The 26,633-nt window shown below is 41.7% G+C and overlaps 1 protein-coding gene across 2 annotated transcripts in view; it reads right to left on the bottom strand.

The window, feature by feature from the left end:
* Positions 1–848: 848 nt before the first annotated feature.
* The window catches only part of LOC126262597 (uncharacterized), a 58,977-nt gene continuing 33,192 nt past the window's right edge, over positions 849–26,633 (bottom strand). The window contains exons 3-4 of one of the 2 annotated variants that reach the window (XM_049959339.1): positions 20,294–20,388; positions 849–3,220 (exon numbers count right to left, since the gene is read on the bottom strand). In XM_049959339.1, the coding sequence (XP_049815296.1) occupies positions 3,154–3,220; positions 20,294–20,388 (162 nt within the window). In that variant the 3' untranslated portion in view covers positions 849–3,153. The remainder of the gene's footprint in view (positions 3,221–20,293; positions 20,389–26,633) is intronic. The other variant, XM_049959340.1, reaches the window with a different exon arrangement.

The following is a 26,633-nucleotide window of genomic DNA, read 5'->3' as shown; positions in this document are numbered from 1 at the left end:
CTCGTCCCCAATCTCCGTCTTAGAAAATACTGTAAACCAAGAGCCAACGTATGTGAACACACAGAACAAAGTTTACACTGTTCTCAGACAAATAGCGCATGTGGCGTTCCTTCCTTGGGTTAACTGGAGCTGCAAAGTTAAAAAAAAAATTGTGGTAAGGACTATGGCACCAAACTGCTAAGGTCATCGGTCCCTAGGTTTACGCACTACTTAATCTAACTTAAACTAACTTATGCTAAGGACAACACACACACTCATTCCCGAGGGAGGACTAGAACCTCCGACGGGGAGAGCCGCGCGAACCGTGGCAAGAAGCCATCAGACCGCACGGCTACCCCGCGTGGCTAAAAATTAGAAGAAAATAATGTTACCAAATTATGGAAAACGGCAGGATAAATGCTAGAGATGAGAGAGAGGAAGAGAGAGAGACAGAGACAGAGAGAGAGAGAGAGAGAGAGAGAGAGAGAGTTCTCTTATGTGTACTTTGCTACGACTGTACACTTCCTCCATAACAGGTTCGTTCAAAACGCAGTAAAACGAAGCATAAGGCAGTATTCTTGCCGGAAAACATTTGCCATAAAGGATGTTAGCACTTGTGGTGTTTCATTTCCAATCGCCACAGATTAAAATCATTTGATCTTTTTAATGAACAGAATACATTTTATTCACTGTTTAAACTATCGATACCAGTCGAATCTATCGATACCTGTCAAATTAGATCACAAAATAAAAATTGGAATAAAGGACTATTGAAATTCTGTCGTATGGTAATGTTCTACAACACAGGATTAACATAAATACAAAAAAAAAAAAGAAACCACATAGACACACATCTTATTGATGAATGGGAACCCCCATAATAAACACACAGCACATGACAGTGTTACACAATACTGAAAATTGAATTGTAGTAAGACAAACACACAATAACGAGCTGTTTGATACTAGTATTTAAATAACCACAACTTTCTCCCCTACACAGTGGTGTCACAGCATATACAGGTTAAAATAGTGATTCCCCGAATGGAGTTACTCTCTGCTAATTTGACAACAGTCCCCTGCTGTAGAAAGTGAATATTTTAATTTTTTATACTCCTGTCATTCAGTAGGATTATCCTTTACTATTTTATTGTTTGTCGCATAGTCTCTCGACATATTTTGAAGTCTTAACTCAAATGAGTCCCTACGTATGGTCGCACATGGCAGCGCCTTTGAGAGACGTAAACTGCAAGTGATCTGAGGAGTCAATTCTCTCCTCTTAACTGTTGTAAGTAGCTCTCCTTGAAATTGCAGGCTGGTGCTGATCATCACATTCCTATTTGTACAACTAAATTCCTGACTGAAATATTTTAAGTGCATGGCAGGATGTTTGCATCGAAAGAGACCGATATTTTGGCATGCAAAAACGCTTCTACCAGTAGCGTTAATGTTTTGATTGGTGATGAGCGAGTGCGGGCCTTTTCCCACAGCGTTGTGCTTGACTGATGGTTCGTCGGACGCTAATCAGGGCGACAGTGCTATCATGATTGAATATACGGCGTGTTCGAAACTTCCCGTTCCAAACTTCTAGGACTTGTAGAGGAGAGTGAGTACATAATACTCGTATTATCATTGGGAACCCCTGTCCAGAAACGTACTGTTTGCGTTCTACGACGGTTTCACATCGGGTGCGCAACGCGTCCACGTCTGCTGAGGGAAAGAGAAAAGTCTCAGGGCTGGAATGCAATAGGATAGACAGGATGCTGTGTACTACGCCAGACGGCCACCTGATGTCACTTAAGAGTCTGCCTTCTACGAGACTCCTGTAGAGACAGAGGAAGATCTGCTAGCAGGAATTTTGGTCGCTGCGGTAGAAATTGAAGAGACACCAGATGGGACGGAGAGTGTGTAGCAGAAAGCGCTTCGTAGGTACAATGTCAGTAACGACGCTGGGCGTCGCCAGATCGAGCCGCTGGGGATCTTCTCTGCCTGGGGACTGGGTGTTTGTGTTGTCCTCATCATTTCATCGTCGTCATCACCAGCGGTCGTGACAATGGCTATCTTGGACTGTGTAAAAGAGAAGTGGACTGTATGAAAGCTGGGACTTTCATACGGGCTTTGATGACCGCGCAGTTGAGCGCCCCACAAACCAGACATCATCATCATCATCATCATCATCATCATCATCAACAACCACAACAACAACATCGAACCGCTGTTGTAATGCAGCAGTACTGTTCTGTACGTACAGTATGCTGGGTCCTTTTTCGCTCTGGTATAATGCAAACAGGTAATGTTTAAGTGTCAATACAAACAAATGTGCTTAGGTGAGAAATTGATTTTCCCTTATGTTTTCTTTCGAACTCTTATCTAACAACTGTACTACGTCACAGCTAATTCAGCTCCTCAAGCAGAAGTGGATGAGTTAAACATCTGTTAGGATGGAAACGGTACGTTTCCGGACATGGGTTCCTATTCAAAATATTATGTACTCACTCCCCTCTACAAGTCCTAGAAGTTTGTAACAGGAATTTCCTGATTTCCGAACACCCTGTATAGCGAACCTGCTGCTTCAATAACAGTTTCAACGAGTCACCAACCGACATATCGTCTCTAGACCCCACTCTGCGACTAACAAATCTTTGTCACTTTCATCTGTCCCGGGTGCGCTTGTCCAGCGATGAATGGAGAAGTAAAGTGAAGTTGTATGAACAGGGAGAAAACTATGTTCTTCATACAAACCTGAAGTTCGTTGGATAGCTCAAGTAATACTACGTTAAATATTAAAAACAAATGTATCGATTCAAATCCCAACATGGGACACAGTTTAACACTTTCAAGAAGTTCAAAGTCCATAAAACAGTTTGCTATGACTACACCAAAGTTCTCCACCTTGTTGTCCAAATAGCATTAGTCAATACCCTTCCCAAAGCGATGGTCTGCTTGAAATGCTCAAGTTATGGCTCCCGCGCACGGTTTTCTCTAGTTGATTTGTCGCCTCAGCAAGATTAACACTTCCTCCGTTATCCTCGACCTCCTTATGGTTCGTATGCAGAAATACATAGGCTTCACGACTTGCTGAGGCGAGACGATGTAGAGCTGATGTCCTGATGAGATCCATACGTCACACGGTGGTCGTGACTAAGTGGCGAGGTCTCCGTGCAGAGGTCGCCATCACCGCCTGTGGATGGTGTCGGAGTCGGAACGACGGCAGGTAACCTCAGTACTCGGTTGCTGGCATCTGGAACAACAGACATCATTCTGTGTCTTCCCTTAAATGGAACTGGTTGCTACACTTATATCAGTCTCTCAACACATACAAAATGCTGATTTGACCAGATACTGAATATTGCTTCAGAGCAGCCTGGAGTCTGCGAAACTGAATAACAGGGAAAAGAAAAAGCCAAGGAACAGCTGAGAACTTTGTCACAGGTACATATCATCTAAAGTTTTCCGGACACAAAAACGTGCAGTAAGAGTTACATGTGGTGTGAACTCAAGAACATCCTGCAGAAACCTGTTTAGGGAATTAGAGATACTAACTACTGCTTCCCAATATATTTATTCCTTAATGAAATTTGTCATTAAAAATATATCACTTTTTCAGACCAACAGCTCAATTCATGGAATCAATACTAGCAATAAGAATAATCTTCACAAGGATTTAAAGTCACTTAGACTTGTACAAAAAGGTGTGCATTATTCAGGAACACACATTTTCAACAACTTGCCAGCAGCCATAGAAAGCTTAACAACCAATGAAATTCAGTTTAACAGAAGCCTAAAGGATTTATTGGTGGCCAACTCCTTCTACTCCATTGATGAATTTCTCACAAGGGAACCTCCCCATCGCACCCCCCTCAGATTTAGTTATAAGTTGGCACAGTGGATAGGCCTTGAAAAACTGAACACAGATCAATCAAGAAAACAGGAAGAAGTTGTGTGGAACTATGAAAAAAATAAGCAAAATATACAAACTGAGTAGTCCATGTGCAAGATAGGCAACATCAAGGCCAATGTGAGTTCAGGAGCGCCGTGGTCCCGTGGTTAGCGTGAGCAACTGCGGAACTAGGGGTCCTAGGTTCAAGTCTTCCCTCGAGTGAAAAGTTTAATTTTTTATTTTCAGACAATTATCGAAGTTCTGGCACTCACACATAATCAACTTCGCTCTCTCCAAAATTCCAGGACATGTTCAGATTTACTTGGACATATGCAGGATTTGACGGTCTACACACGGAAAAATTTGAAAACGTTAAAAACATATGTTTTGACAGAGCACAGGGAAAACTGTGCGACTGTGAAACTGTTGCATTCATTTGTTGCAGTTTATGTGACAAACTCTTGCGTTTTCATCACTTTTTTGGGAGTGATTATCACATCCACAAGAAAACCTAAATCGGGCAAGGTAGAAGAATCTTTTTGCCCATTCGCCAAGTGTACAAGTTAGGTGGGTCGACAACATATTCCTGTCATGTGACGCACATGCCGTCACCAGTGTCGTATAGAATATAGCGGACGTGTTTTCCTGTGGAGGAATCGGTTGACCTATCACCTTGCGATCAAATATTTTCGGTTCCCATTGGAGAGGCACGTCCTTTCGTCTACTAATCGCACGGTTTTGCGGTGCGGTCGCAAAACACAGACACTAAACTTATTACAGTGAACAGAGACGCCAATGAACGAACGGACAGATCAAAACTTTGCGAAAATAAAGAAAGTAAACTTTTCACTCGAGGGAAGACTTGAACCTAGGACCTATCGTTCCGCAGATACTCACGGTAACCACGGGACCACGGCTCTCCTGAGGTTATATTATCCTTGATGTTGCTGATCTCGCATAGACTACTCAGTTTGTATATTTTGCTTATTTTTTTCATAGTTCCACACAACTTCTTTCTGTTTTCTCGATTGATCTGTGTTCAGTTTTTCAAGGCCTATCCACTGTGCCAACTTATAACTAAATCTGAGGGGGGTGCAATGGGGAGGTTCCGTTGTCAGTAGAACCAACTGTGTGTATATATATATGTAAGTACAATATAACTTCTGCACAATTTCAGTGCAGTAATGTGTTCATTGTAAATAAGTGTGTGTGTTTAAGTACAATCTAACTTCTGCACCATTTCAGTGCAGTAATGTGTTCATTGTAAATAAGTATTATAGTAGTTCTGTTACACGTTTATTACCTTATAAATAAATAAAAATCTTTTTTATTTTAAATTCAATGCATTAGTATTTGTAAAGTGATTCTTTCTAATAGTGTTCATTAAAAAATGACGATCACTCCCCTTGGGACCTGTGCAAAGGTACATTAGCTTATTTGTTTGAGTTGTAAATATTTGTCATGTATTGTTGTTTTTCTGACAGTTATACATGTAAGTAGGCTGTTTATGTTTTCTTATTGGCAACGCTACATAGCGCTCTATATGAAAATCACTGGCTGTGCTGTGTGCAGTCTGTGGCTAGTTTGCATTGTTGTCTGCCATTGTAGTGTTGGGCAGCGGCATGTGGATGTGAACAGCGCGTAGCGTTGCGCAGTTGGAGGTGAGCCGCCAGCAGTGGTGGATGTGGGGAGAGAAATGGCGGAGTTTTGATATTTGTAAGAATGGATGTTATGAACTCCTATATTTTTGATGACTATTAAGGTAAATACATTGTTTGTTCTCTATCAAACTCTTTCATTTGCTAACTATGCCTATCAGTAGTTAGTGCCTTCCGTAGTTTGAATCTTTTATTTAGCTGGCAGTAGTGGCGCTTGCCGTATTGCAGTAGTTCGAGTAACCAAGATTTTTGTGAGGTAAGCGATTTGTGAAACGCATAGGTTAATGTTAGTCAAGGCCATTTTTTTTGTAGGGATTTTTGGAAGTCAGATTGCGTTGCGCCAAAAATATTGTGTCAGTTTAAGCAGAGTTGTATATAAATTTTTAAACAGGGGACGTTTCATATGTCGACCCTTAGCCTAGGATACCTCACTGGAATCTTCTGATTTTTTTCTTGTAGTTTGTGTAATTAGTGTAGGTTTTGTTTATTGCTAGCGCATAATTGTAGAGAGAATTTCCTTTAAAGTGTAGTTTTTCCTTCTTGTACAGTAAAACAGTTGTGGCATGCATGTAGATTTGCAGCAAGTATTTCGCAGCTGCGCTTGCGATTAACTAGATATTATTTTCAGTACTATGTTAATGTGTTCTCTTATTTTTGCTCTTCAAATTGTGCTTTTCTGTGTTGTCGAGTGAAATATTGTGACAATAATGGCGTGTGAAAAACGTAATACTAGGCTCCAAAGTAAACTGAGAAATGACAGTGAAGACGAAAGCAGTGTGTTAGCGCCACCGTGTAATGAATTAACTAATGTTCAAAGTAGTAATTTGGTAATTGTGCATAGGGAAATGGAGCGGGCGGCAAATAATGGCGTAGACAGTGAAACAATTAGTGAACAGGGAAGCATTATCGATCGACCGGTCGGCAACAGCTCGCCTCAGGAATCCGAAATGACAGGACACAATCTCGCAAATACTGTAGATTCAGGTTTTGGGTCCTCACCGTTTTCTCAAATAAGTCAAGACACATTTTCTGCTTGTCAAAATGTGAATGTTGCCGGTGCAAAATCACTGCCGAAAAGCACTGAGGAACATGTTTCAGACACCAGTGCATTGTTATTACAATTAATGCAACAAATGGGACAAAAGCTTCAAAAGTTAGACACAATGGAACAACACCAGAGACAAACACAGCAACAGTTAGACACAGTGGAACAAAATCTTAAAACGTTAGGCACAATGGAACAAAATCTTCAAAAGTTAGACACCACGCTTGAACAAACACGTGAAGATTTAACTACTGAGTTACATAACATTGAATCGAAATGTCAAAAAGTCTGTAATGACGTAAAAACACAAATTTGTGAGCATTTTCAACCTATTTTTTCGCGGCATGCAAATGCATTACAGAATCACGAAGCAGCCATAAAAGAACTGCAAACTATTGTTCATGAAAATCATGAGACCTTGCAAGCTAAAATTGACTCAGTTGCATCTACCGATTTGGTTACGCAACTTGCAAAAACTCAAGAAAACTTAAAGGACACAGTAGATACTCTGAAAATTGGTTCAGAAAGACACATGGAGGAAATTAGTTCATTATCAGAGAAAGTAGTTGAACTTTTGGATCAGCTAAATAATTTATCTACTAAGGTAGATGATAATCTGAATGACACCAAACCGGTAGTCTTTAATGACACAGAAGAGTGTGAACAAATTAGAAAATTCAAACAAAATCAAAATCAAATCAATACACAGTACAAAAGAGGAATCCGGGAAGTACAAGATCAGCTGACACAGGTAATACAAGAATTACGTATTTTAGAGGACACTCGCGCCCCAATACGGGAAGAGGGACTTAGAAATACGGAACAACCACAAAATAATAACACAGGACACTTCGGAAATTATGAAAGAAATTGGCAATGTGCACCGAATTTTGAAACTGAACCGCCGACACGACGTAACAATGACCGACATGCGACTCGCCGACATGATGATTTTGACTATAAGCTGTTCATTACTACATGTAAATTCAAAACGTTTAAGAATTCTGGCACCGACATTCATCCACAAGCGTGGCTCCATCAATTCTCTCATTGTTTTCCTCCCAACTGGTCATTAGAGCACAGATTAGAATTTATGTGTGGCTATTTAGAGAATGAACCAGCTGTAAGAATGCGATCGGTCATTCACGATTGTCACAGTGAAGGAGAATTTTATCATGCCTTCCTCTCAGCATATTGGTCTCAAGCTACACAAGACCGAGTAAAACATAGCATCATAATGATGAAACATTTCGAACAATCTGAATTTTCCAGTCTTGTGAAATATTTTGAAGACATGTTGCACAAGAATCAGTACCTGTCAAACCCATACAGCCCCTCAGAACTCATCCGCATTTGCTTAATCAAATTGCCTGAACATTTAAGAAATATTTTGGCAGGACGTTGCAAAGACGACAGTGAAGCTTTTCAAGGACTGTTACAAGAACTGGAAATTGACACTGACAATTGCGGAACGCGAAAACAGGAGCACAACAATTACAGATCACATCCGTCAAAATTCCGCCATGAAAGAAATAATAACTGGACACGACAAGGCTATTCTTACAACGCAAATCGTGAACAAAAGAGACACCACCCATATGACAACCACTGGCAGAGTAATAGTTACAGAGAAAGATCGCATTTCCGTAGTAATGAATATGACAGAGACAATCATAGAAACAGACAATTTGGCAACCAGAACTATTATTATCACGGGAGACAGAATAACTTTAGACGCAATGGTCCAGCGCGCAGTTACGAGTCAGGGAGAAATTCTCCACCTCGTGACCGACAAGAAAGAAACTATGGAATCTACCGACATGACGACAGACGATATGATCGTAACGACAGACCTGAAGTGCATCAGAACTGGCGGGATTCAAACAGAGCAGGGTCCTCTCGACAAGGTGAATTTGTAGAAGTTAGGTCTCCAAATCCCAATAACGACACACGCCAACAAAGAAACAGACAATGACTCGCACCGCAGGCATCCACCTGCGCCGGCTGGCTCAGGGAAAAATAGCATACACGCTAACCTTGAGAAAAATTCCAGAATTCTTTACCGACGTATACCACATGATAATTGCGTTAAAGTTGAAACTCTGCGTACTAGGAAGAGTAAAGGTTTACACCACATTTCACATCTAAAACCGTTTATTGAAAGATAATCTGCTTTTTAACTTTGTCTTTGCCATAAAACTCTTCACTTCACATTTCTAGTATGCATTGTTAGACTTAGAAACTGTTATCATGCAACAGTGTTTGAAGTTAACTATCCAATCTAGAACCTAGGATACATATTTAGACAGTAGTTACGAGTGCATTGTTATAGTGAACAGACAACACAGTGTTACTGTGTGTGTACATTCTTGCTTGTTAGTTGCACGATCACTTAACGACTATAAGGCTCGCATACTTAGAACATATACTGGCACTGCTAATGAGATTTTCATGCAACATTTTGGTTTACTTGAAAATACATTCTGGATTTAAAGTACTTTCTGTGAGATACCAGATGACACAGTGGTTAGTTTATGTGACAGCTACACGATTTTATCACGACGCTACTAATGAGTGACAATATACAATGTTGCTTTTGCAGTGTTTCTGTTTTATTTCTGCACAGTTTTTCTGTATTATTCTGGAAAGTAAAACATGTTTTAGTAGTAACTTTTGTGGTATAGCTACAATGAGACAGCCTTTTCTGTAGCACAACAATACGTTACAGTACAGTACTTTCTTCATCACAACAATAAGCGTAATAACTACGATATCTATACACAAAGCATCTCACTTTTGTTTATCATGAGGTAAGTACATTGACTTCTGCAGAACTTAGCTTTCGGAGAACGATAACTACGACATTTCCACAGAATTATCTTACAGCAAGATGCACATTTAGCGCTACAGGACACGCATTTGAGGGATTAATTTTGTACTTAAGCCATTTATTTTTCAAGATTTTTGAATTACAAAGAAAGTTTTCCGTGATACATTTCATTCCATTGCTGTAATCTGTAACACCTGAGGGTATAATTACATTAATCCTCAGGGGGGTACACGCCTACTTTGTGTACCATGTGTTTGGCAAGCACAAGGAGCCCTAGCTAATATGGTATTTGCTCATACAACTTTACACATCGGTACCATATTTCTCTAACACACAATTACACAGCTATCTGATCATTTAACTGAGAGATAAACATCTTTTTTTACTATATCAGTGACACATGTTTACGCAATTACACAGTTGGGAAACTTCACACTTTTGGGTTTGTATTTTGTCTGTACTTTGTGAACTGTTCATATTTTTTCGGAACCATTGTGATACTATGAGAGCTTTGAATGATGTATTTGGCATGGGATCATGATTTTCAAAGTACGTTTGAGGTAGATGACACTATTGAAATGAGCAGAGAATTTTTTTTAGGTTTTGAAATTATTGGAGGAAGCTACGACGATTTTGAGAGTTGACTGAGGTGTTATGATGTTATTATTACAATGACTATGTGTATTATGCTGTTGCGGTATGTTTATGATCAATAAGCTGATGCTATATGAGTTATTTGAGTATGCTACGTATCTGTTATGATGAAATATTGAAGAAGTGTCGACGAATAAGGTAAGGAATAATGAGTAGTGGTTAGGGACTCTGGTTTGTGAAAAAGGTCGTTGCAAACCAAGAATCGTACTTTAAGAGTTATGAAATGTATGTAAATGCGTGAATGTATTACAATGCCGACGAAAAAGATTTGGACAGTGTTATATTCATAGGATTTTGTTTCTACACATTTGCAACGGAAATTCTTGACCTGTGAAATATTTTTATATGAGACTGCCACTGTAGCGGAAACTGCTGTCGTAAATATTTCCGTAAGAAAGTTAAGTGACCACCTGCACGTAATGAGTCGTGGGCATCCAGCTGTGTCAGACGCCTGGAGAAAAAGCCATTAGTGCGTGCCTTTTCAGAGGCACAGGTAGAAAAAAAAAAGGGAGGCCATTATCCTCGCTATCGACATTCCTCATTCCTTTGTAGAAAGCATTGTAAATACGACACCTTCAAACTTGAAAACATATGATTATACTGTGGAGCTCTTAATTTATGATATTTCCTAAAATGCCTAATGAAATGATGAGAAACATTTCACGGCTATTGTCTTGCTAGTTGAGAGAAATGCCATATGGCTTGCTTTATGTATTTATTTACTCATTTTGTGTAATATCTAGTTTCTAGCTGCACTGCAGCATTGTTTAAAATAAAATTTAATAGATGTACTAATATAAATATTTTATGCCTACAGATCCAGTAAATAGTAACTTTATGATAGAATTAAAAAAAAAAGAAAAACGAAGGAGCACAAAAAAAAACATTTCCCTTCACAGGAATTGCATACAGAATTTTCTTTCCAAGTACTTGGTAATTTCTTTTGTAGAATAAGTTGTGGTGCACCACTTTAATTACATAGATATTAAGATGTGAACAGACATTTCCCTTATCTGCATTGTTGTCTTTAATGTAATATTTTTTCTGCTTGAGCTATGTCATGTTTAGATATAAGTTATTTCATTTGCTGCTCCTGTTTGCCAGGCATAATGTTACTGAATTTGACTTTGTATTACGCTGTTAAGCCAGTTTTATTACGCATTTATTTTTCTTGTTTGCTGCACAGTGCCTTATATTAGTTGTAATATTGCAATTGCTTTGCCAATTTGAATTTTTTGTCATTGATGTTTGTGTTAATTGTTTTGTGCTGCTGCATTGCCTCGTCCCTTAGTTTACCATCTGAGCTCAGTAGATTTAAGTTAGCTTAAGATGGGGTAGGCCATATAAGAGAACAAGTTGTGATGAATTGGAAGAAATACATTGAGAAGCTATAAGAAAATGGTTTGGCCAAAACAGTATTTTGAAAGAGGATATGAACCAAAAAAAGTAGCGTTTAGGGACAACAGGTTTAGGTACGATTTTCTTGGAAATAAATCATGAAGTAAGATAATGGAAAATAAATAATGAGGTAAGAAATATGTGAACATATATATACAGAAAGCATGCTTGAATAGCATTTTTTTGGTGGAAACAAATGTGGAAATAAGACGAAAGATCTATGGAATGAAGTTTTGGGTTGGACTGCAGTACCAAATGTTACACTGAAAACAAACCCTGTCCTTTCCTTTTGTGTTACGCCACTATGTGTTTGTGTACCCTTGTGTATTTGTTTTCTTCCTGTCTCTGTGTAGTTTCATAGAATTTTTTCTTCTTCTAATACTAAGCTACATTTACTATGATGAGGAATACTGTTATCCTCAAATATAATTTGCATTAACAATATGTTATTTACTTTGTAAAGATGTTAGACATTATTAATTCTGTTCTGTTTTAATGCCCATGTGTGAAGTTGATGTTTGAATAATTATTCTGATCTTTTGTGTATTTACTTATGTCATAATTCCTGTAACACTGATGTATATGTTATTTCGATTCTTTTGTAAAGCCTGTACTACAAATGTTCTCTGTATTGTTATGTTCTTTTATGATGTATTTTGTACCTTTGTTATTGTATTCTTATGATATAAAATTGTAATTGACAGCAGTTCATCAAATTAAGTAACTTGTAAGTTCCATTTCACTGCACACGTTTCTGTTGGTCATAGTATATGGACAATATGTGAGAAGTAGGGACTGTTAGTGTTTGCACGTGTGTTAATAATTTAGCAAGGGACTGGATAACAGCATTGCTGGTTCTAAGGACAATTCCAAAAACTGTGTTAGTGCACAAGTGGTGGTTTATGGACTTGCTATATTCTCCGCAAGACGCTTCGATGGTGATTGTGCACCTGCACAGTCGCAGCAGATGGCTGCTGGCTATCTCTACAAGGACTACAGTGGGTCTGCATCTTTGATGACCCACCAGTACCGTTATTTCTACAAGGACTACAGTGGGTCTACACCTTTGATGACTCACCAATACCATTATTTCTACAAGGAATACAGTGGGCCTGCACCTCTGGTGGCCCACCAATACCATACTCTCTACCAGGACTACAGTGGGTCTACTCTGTGATGACCTACCTACCAATATTCTTCAAAACGTCGAATGACTCTGCTGTGGGTTTGCTCTGTTGTGGCCCATTATCTGTCAGCATGTCAAGAGTCAGCACTGTCTTTCCGTTGGAAGGACAACACTACTTCTTCAAGACTGCATGGAAATCCACTACTTCCGTGTGCATTTTCATTTACTGCTCAGACTTTGAGAAAAACACTGCAATGTTACTGTGATGAATGATCAGGACTGTCTTTATGGACTGTGAGAAAATTTAAGCTTTTGACCAACATTGTATCAACAGTGTGTGCATTTGATTTCTTTGTTATTGTAATTATGAAAAATTTTATCAAATCATTATTGGCCACTGCCCAAAACAATTTGTAAAATTTTTTGTGGGGAGCGTGGGGGCTATGTAAGTAGGCTGTTTATGTTTTCTTATTGGCAACGTTACGTAGCGCTCTGTATGAAAATTACTGGCTGTGCTGTGTGCAGTCTGTGGCTAGTTTGCATTGTTGTCTGCCATTGTAGTGTTGGGCAGCGGCATGTGGATGTGAACAGCGCGTAGCGTTGCGCAGTTGGAGGTGAGCCGCCAGCAGTTGTGGATGTGGGGAGAGAAATGGCGGAGTTTTGATATTTGTAAGAATGGATGTTATGAACTCCTATATTTTTGATGACTATTAAGGTAAATACATTGTTTGTTCTCTATCAAACTCTTTCATTTGCTAACTATGCCTATCAGTAGTTAGTGCCTTCCGTAGTTTGAATCTTTTATTTAGCTGGCAGTAGTGGCGCTTGCCGTATTGCAGTAGTTCGAGTAACCAAGATTTTTGTGAGGTAAGCGATTTGTGAAACGCATAGGTTAATGTTAGTCAAGGCCATTTTTTTTGTAGGGATTTTTGGAAGTCAGATTGCGTTGCGCCAAAAATATTGTGTCAGTTTAAGCAGAGTTGTATATAAATTTTTAAACAGGGGACGTTTCATATGTCGACCCTTAGCCTAGGATACCTCACTGGAATCTTCTGATTTTTTTCTTGTAGTTTGTGTAATTAGTGTAGGTTTTGTTTATTGCTAGCGCATAATTGTAGAGAGAATTTCCTTTAAAGTGTAGTTTTTCCTTCTTGTACAGTAAAACAGTTGTGGCATGCATGTAGATTTGCAGCAAGTATTTCGCAGCTGCGCTTGCGATTAACTAGATATTATTTTCAGTACTATGTTAATGTGTTCTCTCATTTTTGCTCTTCAAATTGTGCTTTTCTGTGTTGTCGTGTGAAATATTGTGACAATAATGGCGTGTGAAAAACGTAATACTAGGCTCCAAAGTAAACTGAGAAATGACAGTGAAGACGAAAGCAGTGTGTTAGCGCCACCGTGTAATGAATTAACTAATGTTCAAAGTAGTAATTTGGTAATTGTGCATAGGGAAATGGAGCGGGCGGCAAATAATGGCGTAGACAGTGAAACAATTAGTGAACAGGGAAGCATTATCGATCGACCGGTCGGCAACAGCTCGCCTCAGGAATCCGAAATGACAGGACACAATCTCGCAAATACTGTAGATTCAGGTTTTGGGTCCTCACCGTTTTCTCAAATAAGTCAAGACACATTTTCTGCTTGTCAAAATGTGAATGTTGCCGGTGCAAAATCACTGCCGAAAAGCACTGAGGAACATGTTTCAGACACCAGTGCATTGTTATTACAATTAATGCCTCAAATGGGACAAAAGCTTCAAAAGTTAGACACAATGGAACAACACCAGAGACAAACACAGCAACAGTTAGACACAATGGAACAAAATCTTCAAAAGTTAGACACAATGGAACAACACCAGAGACAAACACAGCAACAGTTAGACACAGTGGAACAAAATCTTAAAAAGTTAGGCACAATGGAACAAAACCTTCAAAAGTTCGTTTTGATATTTATAAGAATGGATGTTATGAACTCCTATATGTATTACGACTTTTGATGTCTATTAAGGTAAATACATTGTTTGTTCTCTATCAAAATCTTTCATTTGCTAACTATGCCTATCAGTAGTTAGTGCCTTCCGTAGTTTGAATCTTTTATTTAGCTGGCAGTAGTGGCGCTTGCTATATTGCAGTAGTTCGAGTAACCAAGATTTTTGTGAGGTAAGCGATTTGTGAAACGCATAGGTTAATGTTAGTCAGGGCCATTTTTTTGTAGGGATTTTTGAAAGTCAGATTGCGTTGCGCTAAAAATATTGTGTCAGTTTAAGCACAGTCGTATATAAATTTTTAAAAAGGGGACGTTTCATACATCCTGGAGGACCTCCTCACTACGGATCAATTGGAATGAAAGTTAATCTAATCTAATCTAATATAATATAAAGAGTGAGCCGCAGACATGCTCAATAGCTTGCGATGGCACGTCTTACACGAAAGAAGTTGTGCACTGCGAGAGCCCACGTTACGAAACTATTCAGCAAACGTATTTTTTTCTCGAACATGTACCTCGTGTAGAGTGCATAGAAAACAAGTTGGTCGCATATTTCTGCAGACAGTGAGGTAGAGGGATGGAAACGGCAGTGGTGGGGGCTCAGTTGTGATCAGCTAGTGTGCTGTAGGGTAGGTGCAGTTAGATAGCTGAAGCCTCCGCGCAGATGCATATCTCGCTTAACTTGTAAGCTACAACTAACGATTCTGTAAACGATTGTGTAAACAGGTTATGCCAATACGAGCAATAGTTTGATATATATAGACAATGAAAGTCAATAGTTTCCTACTAGAGTACAAGAAAACAGTTATAGCCGGCAGGGGTGGCCGAGCGGTTAAAGGCGATACAGTCTGGAATCGCGCGACCGCTGCGGTCGCAGGTTCGAATCCTGCCTCGGGCATGGATGTGTGTGATGTCCTTAGGTTAGTTAGGTTTAAGTAGTTCTAAGTTCTAGGGGACTGATGACCATAGAAGTTAAGTCCCATAGTGCTCAGAGCCATTTTTTGAAAACAGTTATATGTACGATGGGTCATCTGAAACAAAACCGACGGATCATAAGGCTCCAGAAGGAAGTCATCTACATCTACATACATACTCCGCAATCCACAATACGGTGCGTGGTGGAGGGTACCTCGTACCACAACTAGCATCTTCTCTCCCTGTTCCACTCCCAAACAGAACGAGGGGAAAATGACTGCCTATATGCCTCTGTACGAGCCCTAATCTCTCTTATCTTATCTTCGTGGTCTTTCCGCGAAGTATACGTTGGCGGCAGTAAAATTGTACTGCAGTCAGCCTCAAATGCTGGTTCTCTAAATTTCCTCAGTAGCGATTCACGAAAAGAACTCCTCCTTTCCTCTAGAGACTCCCACCCGAGATGCTGAAGCATTTCCGTAACATATTTTAACTAAAGTTCAGTCTTGATCACAACACTTATGTCTCAATAACATAGATGACCGGTTTCGGTTATATTTATTACCATCTTCAGACCCATGGCTTCCTTGGAGGATGGTAGGCGGAACTTTCCTCAGCTGCTACGAAGTCAACTGATGACTGTGATCATTGCATCTATGTCCTCCCTCAATCCGACCTGATATTCTCATCAAACGATAGTGACAATGTGAAATACAGTATCAGATTCGATAAAATTGTTCTCGGTTTTAGGCCACAGTATCAACTATAAAATTCCGACGTTCCGGCGACTATGGTAAGAGGCCTTCCTCAGAGTGTATTGCTAACTGCTGAATGAGCACTAGTTTGGTTACTTATGTACTATGGAGGATTTTTTTTATTGTTATTTAAACACCTTACATAAGGTGGGCTGGCAGCAGCATACTACGCTGCTCTTTAGCCACAAGGTTTACAATGAAAATACAAAGAGACACATAAGATACTGAACAAAGTGGGGGCAAAAAACAGTAGACACAGAAACAAATAACATGAAGCGGTTCACACTCGACGAAAAAACACTAAAAACTGTGGGCACGGTACACAAACGCTGACGACTTCGACGGTACAGGTGAACGAAGGAGCGTGACGGCGAAGAACACTAAACACAAACACGATGGCACACACACGAGAAACTGATGTCGATGATCTCCGGCGCGCGAATGTCCACGTAGTGTGTGCGAGTCCGGGGACCTGCCAAGAGAGGAAGAAGGTGGGGGGAGGGAGAGGGGAGAGCAAAGATGCCAAGGGCAGAGGAGATGGTGGGAGGAATGAAGGTATGGGGGTAGGGGAAGCCTGGGGGTGGAGGGGGGAGAGAGGGAGGAGGGAGGGAAAGGGGAGAGAAGGGAGAGAGGATGCCCATAGGAACAAACACAGGAAGAGGGAGGGAGGATCAAAGTTGGTAGGAGGGGTAGATGGAGGGTAGGAGGGCATCATCAGGGAGGGGGAGCTGGCGGAAGCCACCTTGGGAGAGGGTATGGAGAGTGGAGAGATGGAGAGCAGGTGGGACGTGGAAATACAGGCACAGCAGCGGACGGGGGCGGGAGAGGATGGGAGAGACCAGCGGGTGAGGAGGATCAAGTTTATGGGAGTTGTAGAGGATCCGTATCCATTCGAGGAAAAGGAGGAGGTGGGGAAACGGAATAAGGTCGTACAGGATCCGCATGGGGGAGGGGAGATGGATGCGATAGGCGAGGCGAAAAGCATGGCGTTCTAGGATCTGAAGGGATTTGTAAAAGATAGGGGGAGCGGAGATCCAGGCAGGGTGGGCGTAGCAAAGGATAGGGCGGATGAGGGATTTATAGGTATGGAGGATGGTGGAGGGGTCCAGACCGCATGTACTGCCAGAAAGGAGCTTGAGGAGACCGAGTCGGGAGCGTGCCTTGGCTTGTCCGGCGGTGGGGACTATGGAGGAGTGCTGTCATTGATTATGAGAGTGAGGAGGAAGCGTATTAGATGTTCTTTTATTGGTCTTTGCATTGCGTGTTGCCATTGGCGGAAACAGGAGTTTTCAATTGGAGTTTCCTCTATTGTTTGCCATTGGTGGAAATCGGCGAATAGGAAACTGAGCGGCGACTGCAGCGTAGCGCTGTTGACTATCTGCCTAGTATCGACTAGGGCGCGTCAGTGCCAAGTGTACCCTCCGCCGCAGTGGCCTGCAGCACTCCTGTTGCTTTGCGAGAGCTGTCCTTCCGCAAAGCTGTCACTGCTGGCAGCAAAGACGCTGGGAGTCGGTACCCATCTTCTCTATTCATATTGTGCGGTCGCTTGGCTATTCCTATAGCCTCTCTAATCTTGCTCCTCAAACTAAACGACTGGTTTGCCAGTACGCGGCCCTCTCGAAATGCGATCTTCATCCTGCACTGTTCTTAATGTTCTACCACTGCTGATATGTTGTATTGTTTGAGACGGATATATCTCTCGTGTTCATGAATTTCGGCGGCATGAAACTTGTCAATTGTATCTTTCATCGAGTCCAGAGCGCCTTTTATTTTGTTGTTGCTACGAAGTGGAAGTTTACCGTAAGGCAGAGGGGAAGTTTGGACACAGAGTTTATAGGAAGCCTACCAAGACGGACAGGTACCTGCATGCATCCTCCCACCACCATCCTACGCAAAAGAAATCGGCGCTGCGAACTTTAACTAAGAGAGCCTACAGGGTCAGCAATGAACGCAATCTCAAAGCTGAACTACAGAATCTCAGGTCCATTTTTGGAGCTAATGGCTACGACATGAGGATGGTACATAAAACTTTGGAGCCGAAGTGCGAGGGCAAAAGGAAAATGCAGAACGAATCACGGAACACCATCCTGCTACCATACGTACAAGGGGTTACCGAACGTCTGTGCAAAATTCTCCGTCGGGCAAGTATTAAGTCGATTTTTCGTGTTATTCTGATTATAATTCAGCGTATTACTCCTACTTCCTTTTTTGGGTACTGGTTTGATATGTACAACTACCCATTACTCAACGAGCGATCGGGTTGGGTTGTTGGGTTGTTTGTGGGAAGAGACCAAACTGCGAGGTCATCTGTCTCGTCGGGTCAGGGAAGAACGGGGAAGGAAGTCGGCCGGGCCCTTTCAGAGGAACCATCCCGGCATTTGCCTGGAGTTATTTAGGGAAATCACGGAAAACCTAAATCAGGATGGCCGGACGGGGGATTGAACCGTCGTCCTCCCGAATGCGAGTCCAGTGTAACGAGCGATCGGTTTTCTTTCTTTTTTTTTTGAGTCATCAACCTTCTGACTGCTTTGATGCTGCCCGCCCCGAATTTCTCTCCTGTGCCAACGAAACTCTTCATCTCAGAATAGCACTTGTGATCTACGTCCTCAATTATTTGCTGGCTGTATTCCAATCTCTGTCTTCCTCTACCGTCCTTGCCTCTACAGTTCACTCTATTACCATGGAAGTCATCCCCTGATGTGTTAACAGGTGTCCTATCGTCCTGTTCCTTCTCCTTGTCAGTATTTGCCACATATTCCTTTCCTTCCCAATTCTGCACAGAATCTCGTCATTCCTCACCTTATCAGTTCACCTAATGTTCAACATTCGTCTGTAGCTTCACATCTAAAATGCTTCGATTCTCTTCTGTTCCATTTTTCCCACAGTCCATGTTTCACTTTCATACAATGTTGCGCTCCAAATGTACGGTTCCGAAAACGAGAGATGACACGACCAGGAAATGGCTCACGTAAGGTCGTCGATGTTTCATGGGCAGTATGGCAAGTGACACCGTCCTGGTGAAATCACATGTCTTCAAGAACAATTGGAAGTAACTGAGGCACAAATAACTGGGTTATCACGTTAAGACAATGTTCAGCGTTTACCGTTAATGCATTCATCCAGATCACAATGGACACCAATCAGTGACACGTTGGGCACGCATTTTCTTCTGATCAGTCATTCGTTCATTGTATGAATCTCAAATTCGACAGTTGTGCCTATAATGAAGCCATCAAAATGTAAGTGAGATTTGTCGCTGATGATGACTTTGCCCACAAAATGAGCATTCACTTCTTGTTCGGGAATACAGCTGACAAACTCCCTTCTGTGTGCATGGTCTGTTGGCGGAGTTGTTGAGTCAGTTGGATTTTGTAGGATTAAAACATTTAATGAGCATATGGGGAAGTGTCCAGTTCCTGCGCATGGTGAAGAATCGAGATCCATGGACTCTTCGTCATACTCTCGCAGAATTTTACTATCATTCTTTTCACAGTTGAGCCTGAAACATTATTTCCATCGAAAATTGCGCGCACTTTTCAAGTAGTAGGAATCAGTGTTGAACCATTTTGGCATTAACAGCCGGCCGGGGTGGCCGAGCGGTTCTAGGCGCTACAGTCTGGAACCGCGCGACCGCTACGGTCGCAGGTTCGAATCCTGCATCGGGCATGGATGTGTGTGATGTCCTTAGGTTAGTTAGGTTTAAGTAGTTCTAAGTTCTAGGGGACTGATGGCCTCAGAAGTTAAGTCCCATAGTGCTTAGAGCCAATTTTTTTGACATTAATAATTAACAATAAACACGCATTAGTGTATCGTGTGGCGCTTCATGTTTGCTCACTCTTATCTCTCGTCTGTCGACCTGCCAAAATCAATGGCATATCGAATAGTTCTAGGCAAAATGTCGTGCAATTCAAATCTTGCACTCTTATTGTAACACTCTTGCCTCTCTGACGCTCTGAAATGACCATATGAAACTCACCACCCACTGGTACAGTACATACCAAGTGCATAGCTGGTATTATGGAAAGAAGATTAGTTTTGCAGGTGATTGGCAGAAGAATAATACTTGCCTTGTCTTCTGGTCCTGCAACATTGGATACAGCAGAAAGCCACGCCTCCGAGTAGAAGAATGACGCCACCAGTTGCACCAGCTATCTCTGCGATTCTAAACAAAAATACTGTGACTTAGCTGTGTGCTACACTTAATTTCAACCCACAAAATTAATGAACACTTTTATGTAAAGTACACCAAAATTTTCACACACGAACATGGAATTTGGTTCTTAGCTGGGAAAGCAAATTCTTGACACTACATTTCGCTTTTAGTGTGTCGTTTCAAGCTATTGGTGCTGTGAAATTTCATATTTATCACTTTCTATTAAATACTAGTGACATGACAAGCTCTTCAGACCAAAAAATTCTCGTCCCACACCTCAAATTTCACGAATTTTCATCAGAGTTTGTGCTTTGCTTGCAGTTTCTACTTCGCGAAAATTAATTGTGTTGTGTTTTTAGCATTTGCAGCCACTCTGCCTGAGCTGCCACGTCAATGATACACTCTTGGAAATTGAAATAAGAACACCGTGAATTCATTGTCCCAGGAAGGGGAAACTTTATTGACACATTCCTGGGGTCAGATACATCACATGATCACACTGACAGAACCACAGGCACATAGACACAGGCAACAGAGCATGCACAATGTCGGCACTAGTACAGTGTATATCCACCTTTCGCAGCAATGCAGGCTGCTATTCTCCCATGGAGACGATCGTAGAGATGCTGGATGTAGTCCTGTGGAACGGCTTGCCATGCCATTTCCACCTGGCGCCTCAGTTGGACCAGCGTTCGTGCTGGACGTGCAGACCGCGTGAGACGACGCTTCATCCAGTCCCAAACATGCTCAATGGGGGACAGATCCGGAGATCTTGCTGGCCAGGGTAGTTGACTTACACCTTCTAGAGCACGTTGGGTGGCACGGGATACATGCGGACGTGCATTGTCCTGTTGGAACAGCAAGTTCCCTTGCCGGTCTAGGAATGGTAGAACGATGGGTTCGATGACGGTTTGGATGTACCGTGCACTATTCAGTGTCCCCTCGACGATCACCAGTGGTGTACGGCCAGTGTAGGAGATCGCTCCCCACACCATGATGCCGGGTGTTGGCCCTGTGTGCCTCGGTCGTATGCAGTCCTGATTGTGGCGCTCACCTGCACGGCGCCAAACACGCATACGACCATCATTGGCACCAAGGCAGAAGCGACTCTCATCGCTGAAGACGACACGTCTCCATTCGTCCCTCCATTCACGCCTGTCGCGACACCACTGGAGGCGGGCTGCACGATGTTGGGGTGTGAGCGGAAGACGGCCTAACGGTGTGCGGGACCGTAGCCCAGCTTCATGGAGACGGTTGCGAATGGTCCTCGCCGATACCCCAGGAGCAACAGTGTCCCTAATTTGCTGGGAAGTGGCGGTGCGGTCCCCTACGGCACTGCGTAGGATCCTACGGTCTTGGCGTGCATCCGTGCGTCGCTGCGGTCCGGTCCCAGGTCGACGGGCACGTGCACCTTCCGCCGACCACTGGCGACAACATCGATGTACTGTGGAGACCTCACGCCCCACGTGTTGAGCAATTCGGCGGTACGTCCACCCGGCCTCCCGCATGCCCACTATACGCCCTCGCTCAAAGTCCGTCAACTGCACATACGGTTCACGTCCACGCTGTCGCGGCATGCTACCAGTGTTAAAGACTGCGATGGAGCTCCGTATGCCACGGCAAACTGGCTGACACTGACGGCGGCGGTGCACAAATGCTGCGCAGCTAGCGCCATTCGACGGCCAACACCGCGGGTCCTGGTGTGTCCGCTGTGCCGTGCGTGTGATCATTGCTTGTACAGCCCTCTCGCAGTGTCCGGAGCAAGTATGGTGGGTCTGACACACCGGTGTCAATGTGTTCTTTTTCCATTTCCAGGAGTGTATTTATCGTGTTGATGAGAAAAAACATTATCTATGTTTCACAACACAATAAAAATTTGATTACGAAAAGCGGATAATATTTGTTATAGCCAAAGTCAAGCGTCGGCACTCCAGTCGGGAACGATAGAGAAGAGAAGGCAGTGAGAAGACGTCAGGCAATAGCACGCTGACCCACCCCTCTCCAGGACGACAACGTGGCAGCAGAGGCCCCAATGTGAAGAGGACGTAAGTGCCACGACCGACTGGTGACGGTCCCAGTTCAATAGCAGATTCAAGACTAGCAACTTGGATAGAAGGAACAACGATAGTTACTTCGCTTATAGTTTCTATGTAGTAGCGACTTGTAATTGTGTATACTAAAGAAGATTCATTATTTCGTATGTCGCCCTTTGCTTGCGACACATCTGTGTAATTGTCAAAGTTAAACACTGTCTCTTTTCATTTTGTAATAAAACTCATTAATACGATTTGTGTGAATGTTTTATGCTGGCTTCTTAGACACCCCATATTTGATGACAAGGTTGGACATAATGATATTAATTATTATCTACTTGATAACCATTATCGATTCCCTGGTCTTGCTACTCGCACCAGGAAATCTCAAAATTGGCGTGACTGTGGTAACTGTAAGAAGAAAAGAAGGTTGGGGTTCGGATGTCCTTCACACAGTGGTAGTTGTGATTTATTTTTTTCCTCAGGCTCGTTAGTTAATAGGGTTACAACAAAATTAATCCACGAAAAAAATCCTTAAAAAGGATAAACAAAAACGCGCTATGAAACTTCCTGGCAGATTAAAACTGTGTGCCGGACCGAGACTCGAACTCGGGACCTTTGCCTTTCGCGGGCAAGTGCTCTACCAACTTTTTTTTACATATTACGCTTTTTTTCTTTTTGTTTGTTTTTATTTTTTTATTTCTATTTTTTATTTTTTATATATTTTTTAATTTTTTTATTGCCTCAGATCGCTTTTTTACGATTACCACTTTTTATTTATTTATTTCCAATGTCAGGCTTACCACCTTTGCTGACATACATTGTGTTGTACTACCGCATAATTAGTGTCTACAATGTCCATATGTTGACAAATAGTGGCTAATTAGAAAATTAATTAATTAAGGAAATGAATAAAACTGAAAATGCCGAAATGAAAGACATGAAGACATTGCGGATAGTACAAATACAAAAGAAACATGCTCCTGTAGCAATGAAATGAAATTTGTGTCGGGGGCGACACCTGCTCACGACCCGATGTTCGATAGAGCAAGAGAGCCATCTATCGACTCGTTCTCCAGACGTTGGTGTAAGACTGGGTCGTCTTCTCAAAATTAACTAAGGGTCCGTAAGTGTGATCGATGTCTATCTCGGCTTCTTCGTCTATCTCATCTCTCACCCGTCACACCCCATCTGGCCGGCGGGTCGCTAAATTTAAGTCGCAAGTAATTAGTGAAGTCTTGCCCATATTTCTTACGCTGTTGCAGCTTCGTGTGTCCATCCAGGAGAAAATGCCAAAAATCAATTTTGTCCTTTTCCGATTCGTTATACACGTAGCCCAACACCATTCCCCGTACCAATGTCACTGCATTGGTTTTTTGGACCGGAAAATAAGATTATTGGGGGAAAACCAACTGAGCTACCCAAGCACGACTCACGCCCCGACCTCACAGCTTTAGTTCTGCCAGTACCTTGTCTCCTACCTTCCAAACTTTACAGAAGCTCTCCTGCGAACCTTGCAGAACTAGCACTCCTGAAAGAAAGGATATTGCGGAGACATGGCTTAGCCACAGTCTGGGGGATGTTTCCAGAATGAGATTTTCACTCTGCAGCGGAGTGTGCGCTGATATGAGACTTCCTGGCAGATCAAAACTGTGTGCCGGACCGAGACTCGAACTCGGTTCCTTTGTCTTTAGCGGGCAAGTGCTCTACCAAAGGCAAAGGTCCCGAGTTCGAGTCTCGGTCCGGCACACAGTTTTAATCTGCCAGGAAGTTTCATATCAGCGCACACTCCGCTGCAGAGTGAAAATCTCATTCTAAAAATGTGCTATTTTATTAATTATAATACTTTGAAGAACGATTCCTAATCGTTCTAAACTAGGGAGAACAACTCCTGTACAGAAAGAAAATATTGTGCTTCAAGGAAATCTTTCTTCTAAGATTAGGAAATTTCACTTTTACCCTTGTATTTTTCTTTTCTCTGGGAGACCGACACACAGAAAAAAAAGTACATGCTTCTGTGCCAAATTTAAGAGGGTATCATCAAGCGTAAACTGTTTTCCTTTCTTGAAGTTCACCTATCGAATGCTACATGTTCTTATAAATAAACAGAACTTCTTAAATAAAATTTACATATTGGGATACATTTACGGAACAGTACAGGAAGAAAAGTTCGCAAACGAACAACTCAGATCGCTTTAACACTTGTTTTATTTGGCTAGTGACGTCATGTGCCTGAACTTATTCCATAGGACTTATTAGGGTGTAAGTGACAAAGTTATCAAGTTTTTACCTTCGATGTCAGAGACAGTGTAGATTATTGTGATCGTAAAATCAACAACATTAAGTTTCTGCTTATGATCATGGGTGAAATGTTCCCTAAAAAATAACTCATCTATCTTCAGTCATAGAATTTATAAAATATTTGAATTCACAGACTATTTGATGATGAACTTTAACGGCAGTGTAGCTCTCTGTCAACCACTGACTGGACACAGTTAGCAACACGCACCTTTATAGGGCGGTATTTTGTAATTTTGGCAGATATGGCAGGCTGCACAAGAGCTAAGATGTGCCAGATGGACAGTAGACGCTTCAAGGCTCTTCTTTTCTTCTTTTTTAATTTCAGCGCAAATGAGGAAAGACTGTCAGTATAACTTTGCCACATTACATATAGAAACAATGTACAGGCAGCAACACCGATTTACGTAAATGTTAGGTAATATTTTATACACTGAAAGGGCTTTACTGATCATGGCCAGCAGTTTTTAAAGTAAATTCAAAATCTCACTTAAAATAATTCTTTTCTTGAAATTTGAAAGCATCTCCAAATAAAGAGTTAAGAAAGTAGTGTGTCAGAAATGGCATACGCTGTCTTTTGTTGTGATTACTTTTCTACGTGTTTTCCCTACCCTCAAATTTTCTAAATCGATTACACTACATTATATGTGTCGAATAATGGCTTTAGTGTTTTCTAGACATAAATAAAAGCTTCAATAAATTTTTTATCCATTATGAATGTGGAACATTGCAGCAGTGATGTTCATTAACTGCACTTGAAACTTCCTTTAATTTTTTATTGCTCCTTTTACCTGCATAGGTAGTGAAATAAAACTTTTAACCGTTATGGATATGGGGCACTATGAAGCTTCAATCGATTGCCATGCTTCATTAATAATAGGTAAAACAAGCGATGGGCCAAGAAGCCGCCAGTAGCTTCCACTTTACACAATCCCCCAAGTAGGGAGGGGAGCTAAGGTGTTGCTTTGTTAGTTACAAAAATAGAAATTATACGAAGGACAGAAGCTGCTGAACTTAGTAGTTTCAGCAACTCGGAGCCAAGTTTCTTCATTGCAAGTTCTCATTGTCGTAAACACTCCAAAAAGTGAAGTTTATCTCTGACTCTTGTTCATATACTGCATTAACTGTTGGTTTTATTGTGTTTTACAGAACTAAATTTGACATCTCTGAAAAATAGCAGATAAAATTTGAACATGTCATTTTAATATTGTTTATTATATCATGTAAACATACTGACAGGTGCCACACCACTCTCTCACTTTAACTACACTGTCGGTCAGATTAATATTCATATTTTAGGTAATGATCTCCACGTTCCCCAGTACTACATTTGCTATGTGTGGCTTACGACTTTTTTTACATGAGGAAATTGTAGGCAGAATATTCATATAACAGCGTGTGTAGCCTGTAGAGAACTTGTACCCGAGGGACCATAGTGGAGACGACAGAGAACAGGATGAAAGATGGATTGTGGGCCTTAAATTTTGTGTCCAGAGACCTGGCTGTGCGAGTGATTCGGGGGAGCAGCGCTCTGTGAATTGTACCTGTGGAGCGACCTCGGGCCATGGCATTCCACTCTTCCCACTTAGGGTCAAAGCAGGAGGGTTCCAGATCACAAAACATTTCACCTAGGCCAGGCAACGGTCTGTCGTGAAGGTGGCCAGTTGGCGGAAAGTGGGTGGAGGAAGCAATTTAAGAGACATTGTTGTAACACGAGCTTTTGTGCAACCAGTGGGATGGTCATGAAACAACAAGCGTTCTCCTGTTAGAAGCTGGTACGATACGAACAGAGTGGCTGGTGCAAGTGTTTAGTATAGGCAAGACTGTAACTACCCTGGCGCCAGGAAGTCGCCAGGTTCTTTTAGCGAGCAGAAACAACATGTATTTCCTGGGCACCACTGTCTGTGAAGCTTAACAGCCCAC

Source organism: Schistocerca nitens, chromosome 6 (genome assembly GCF_023898315.1).
Source record: "Schistocerca nitens isolate TAMUIC-IGC-003100 chromosome 6, iqSchNite1.1, whole genome shotgun sequence".
Taxonomy (NCBI): domain Eukaryota; kingdom Metazoa; phylum Arthropoda; class Insecta; order Orthoptera; family Acrididae; genus Schistocerca; species Schistocerca nitens.
Note: the sequence above shows the minus strand (reverse complement) of the source record. Positions and strands in the feature narration are given on the sequence as shown.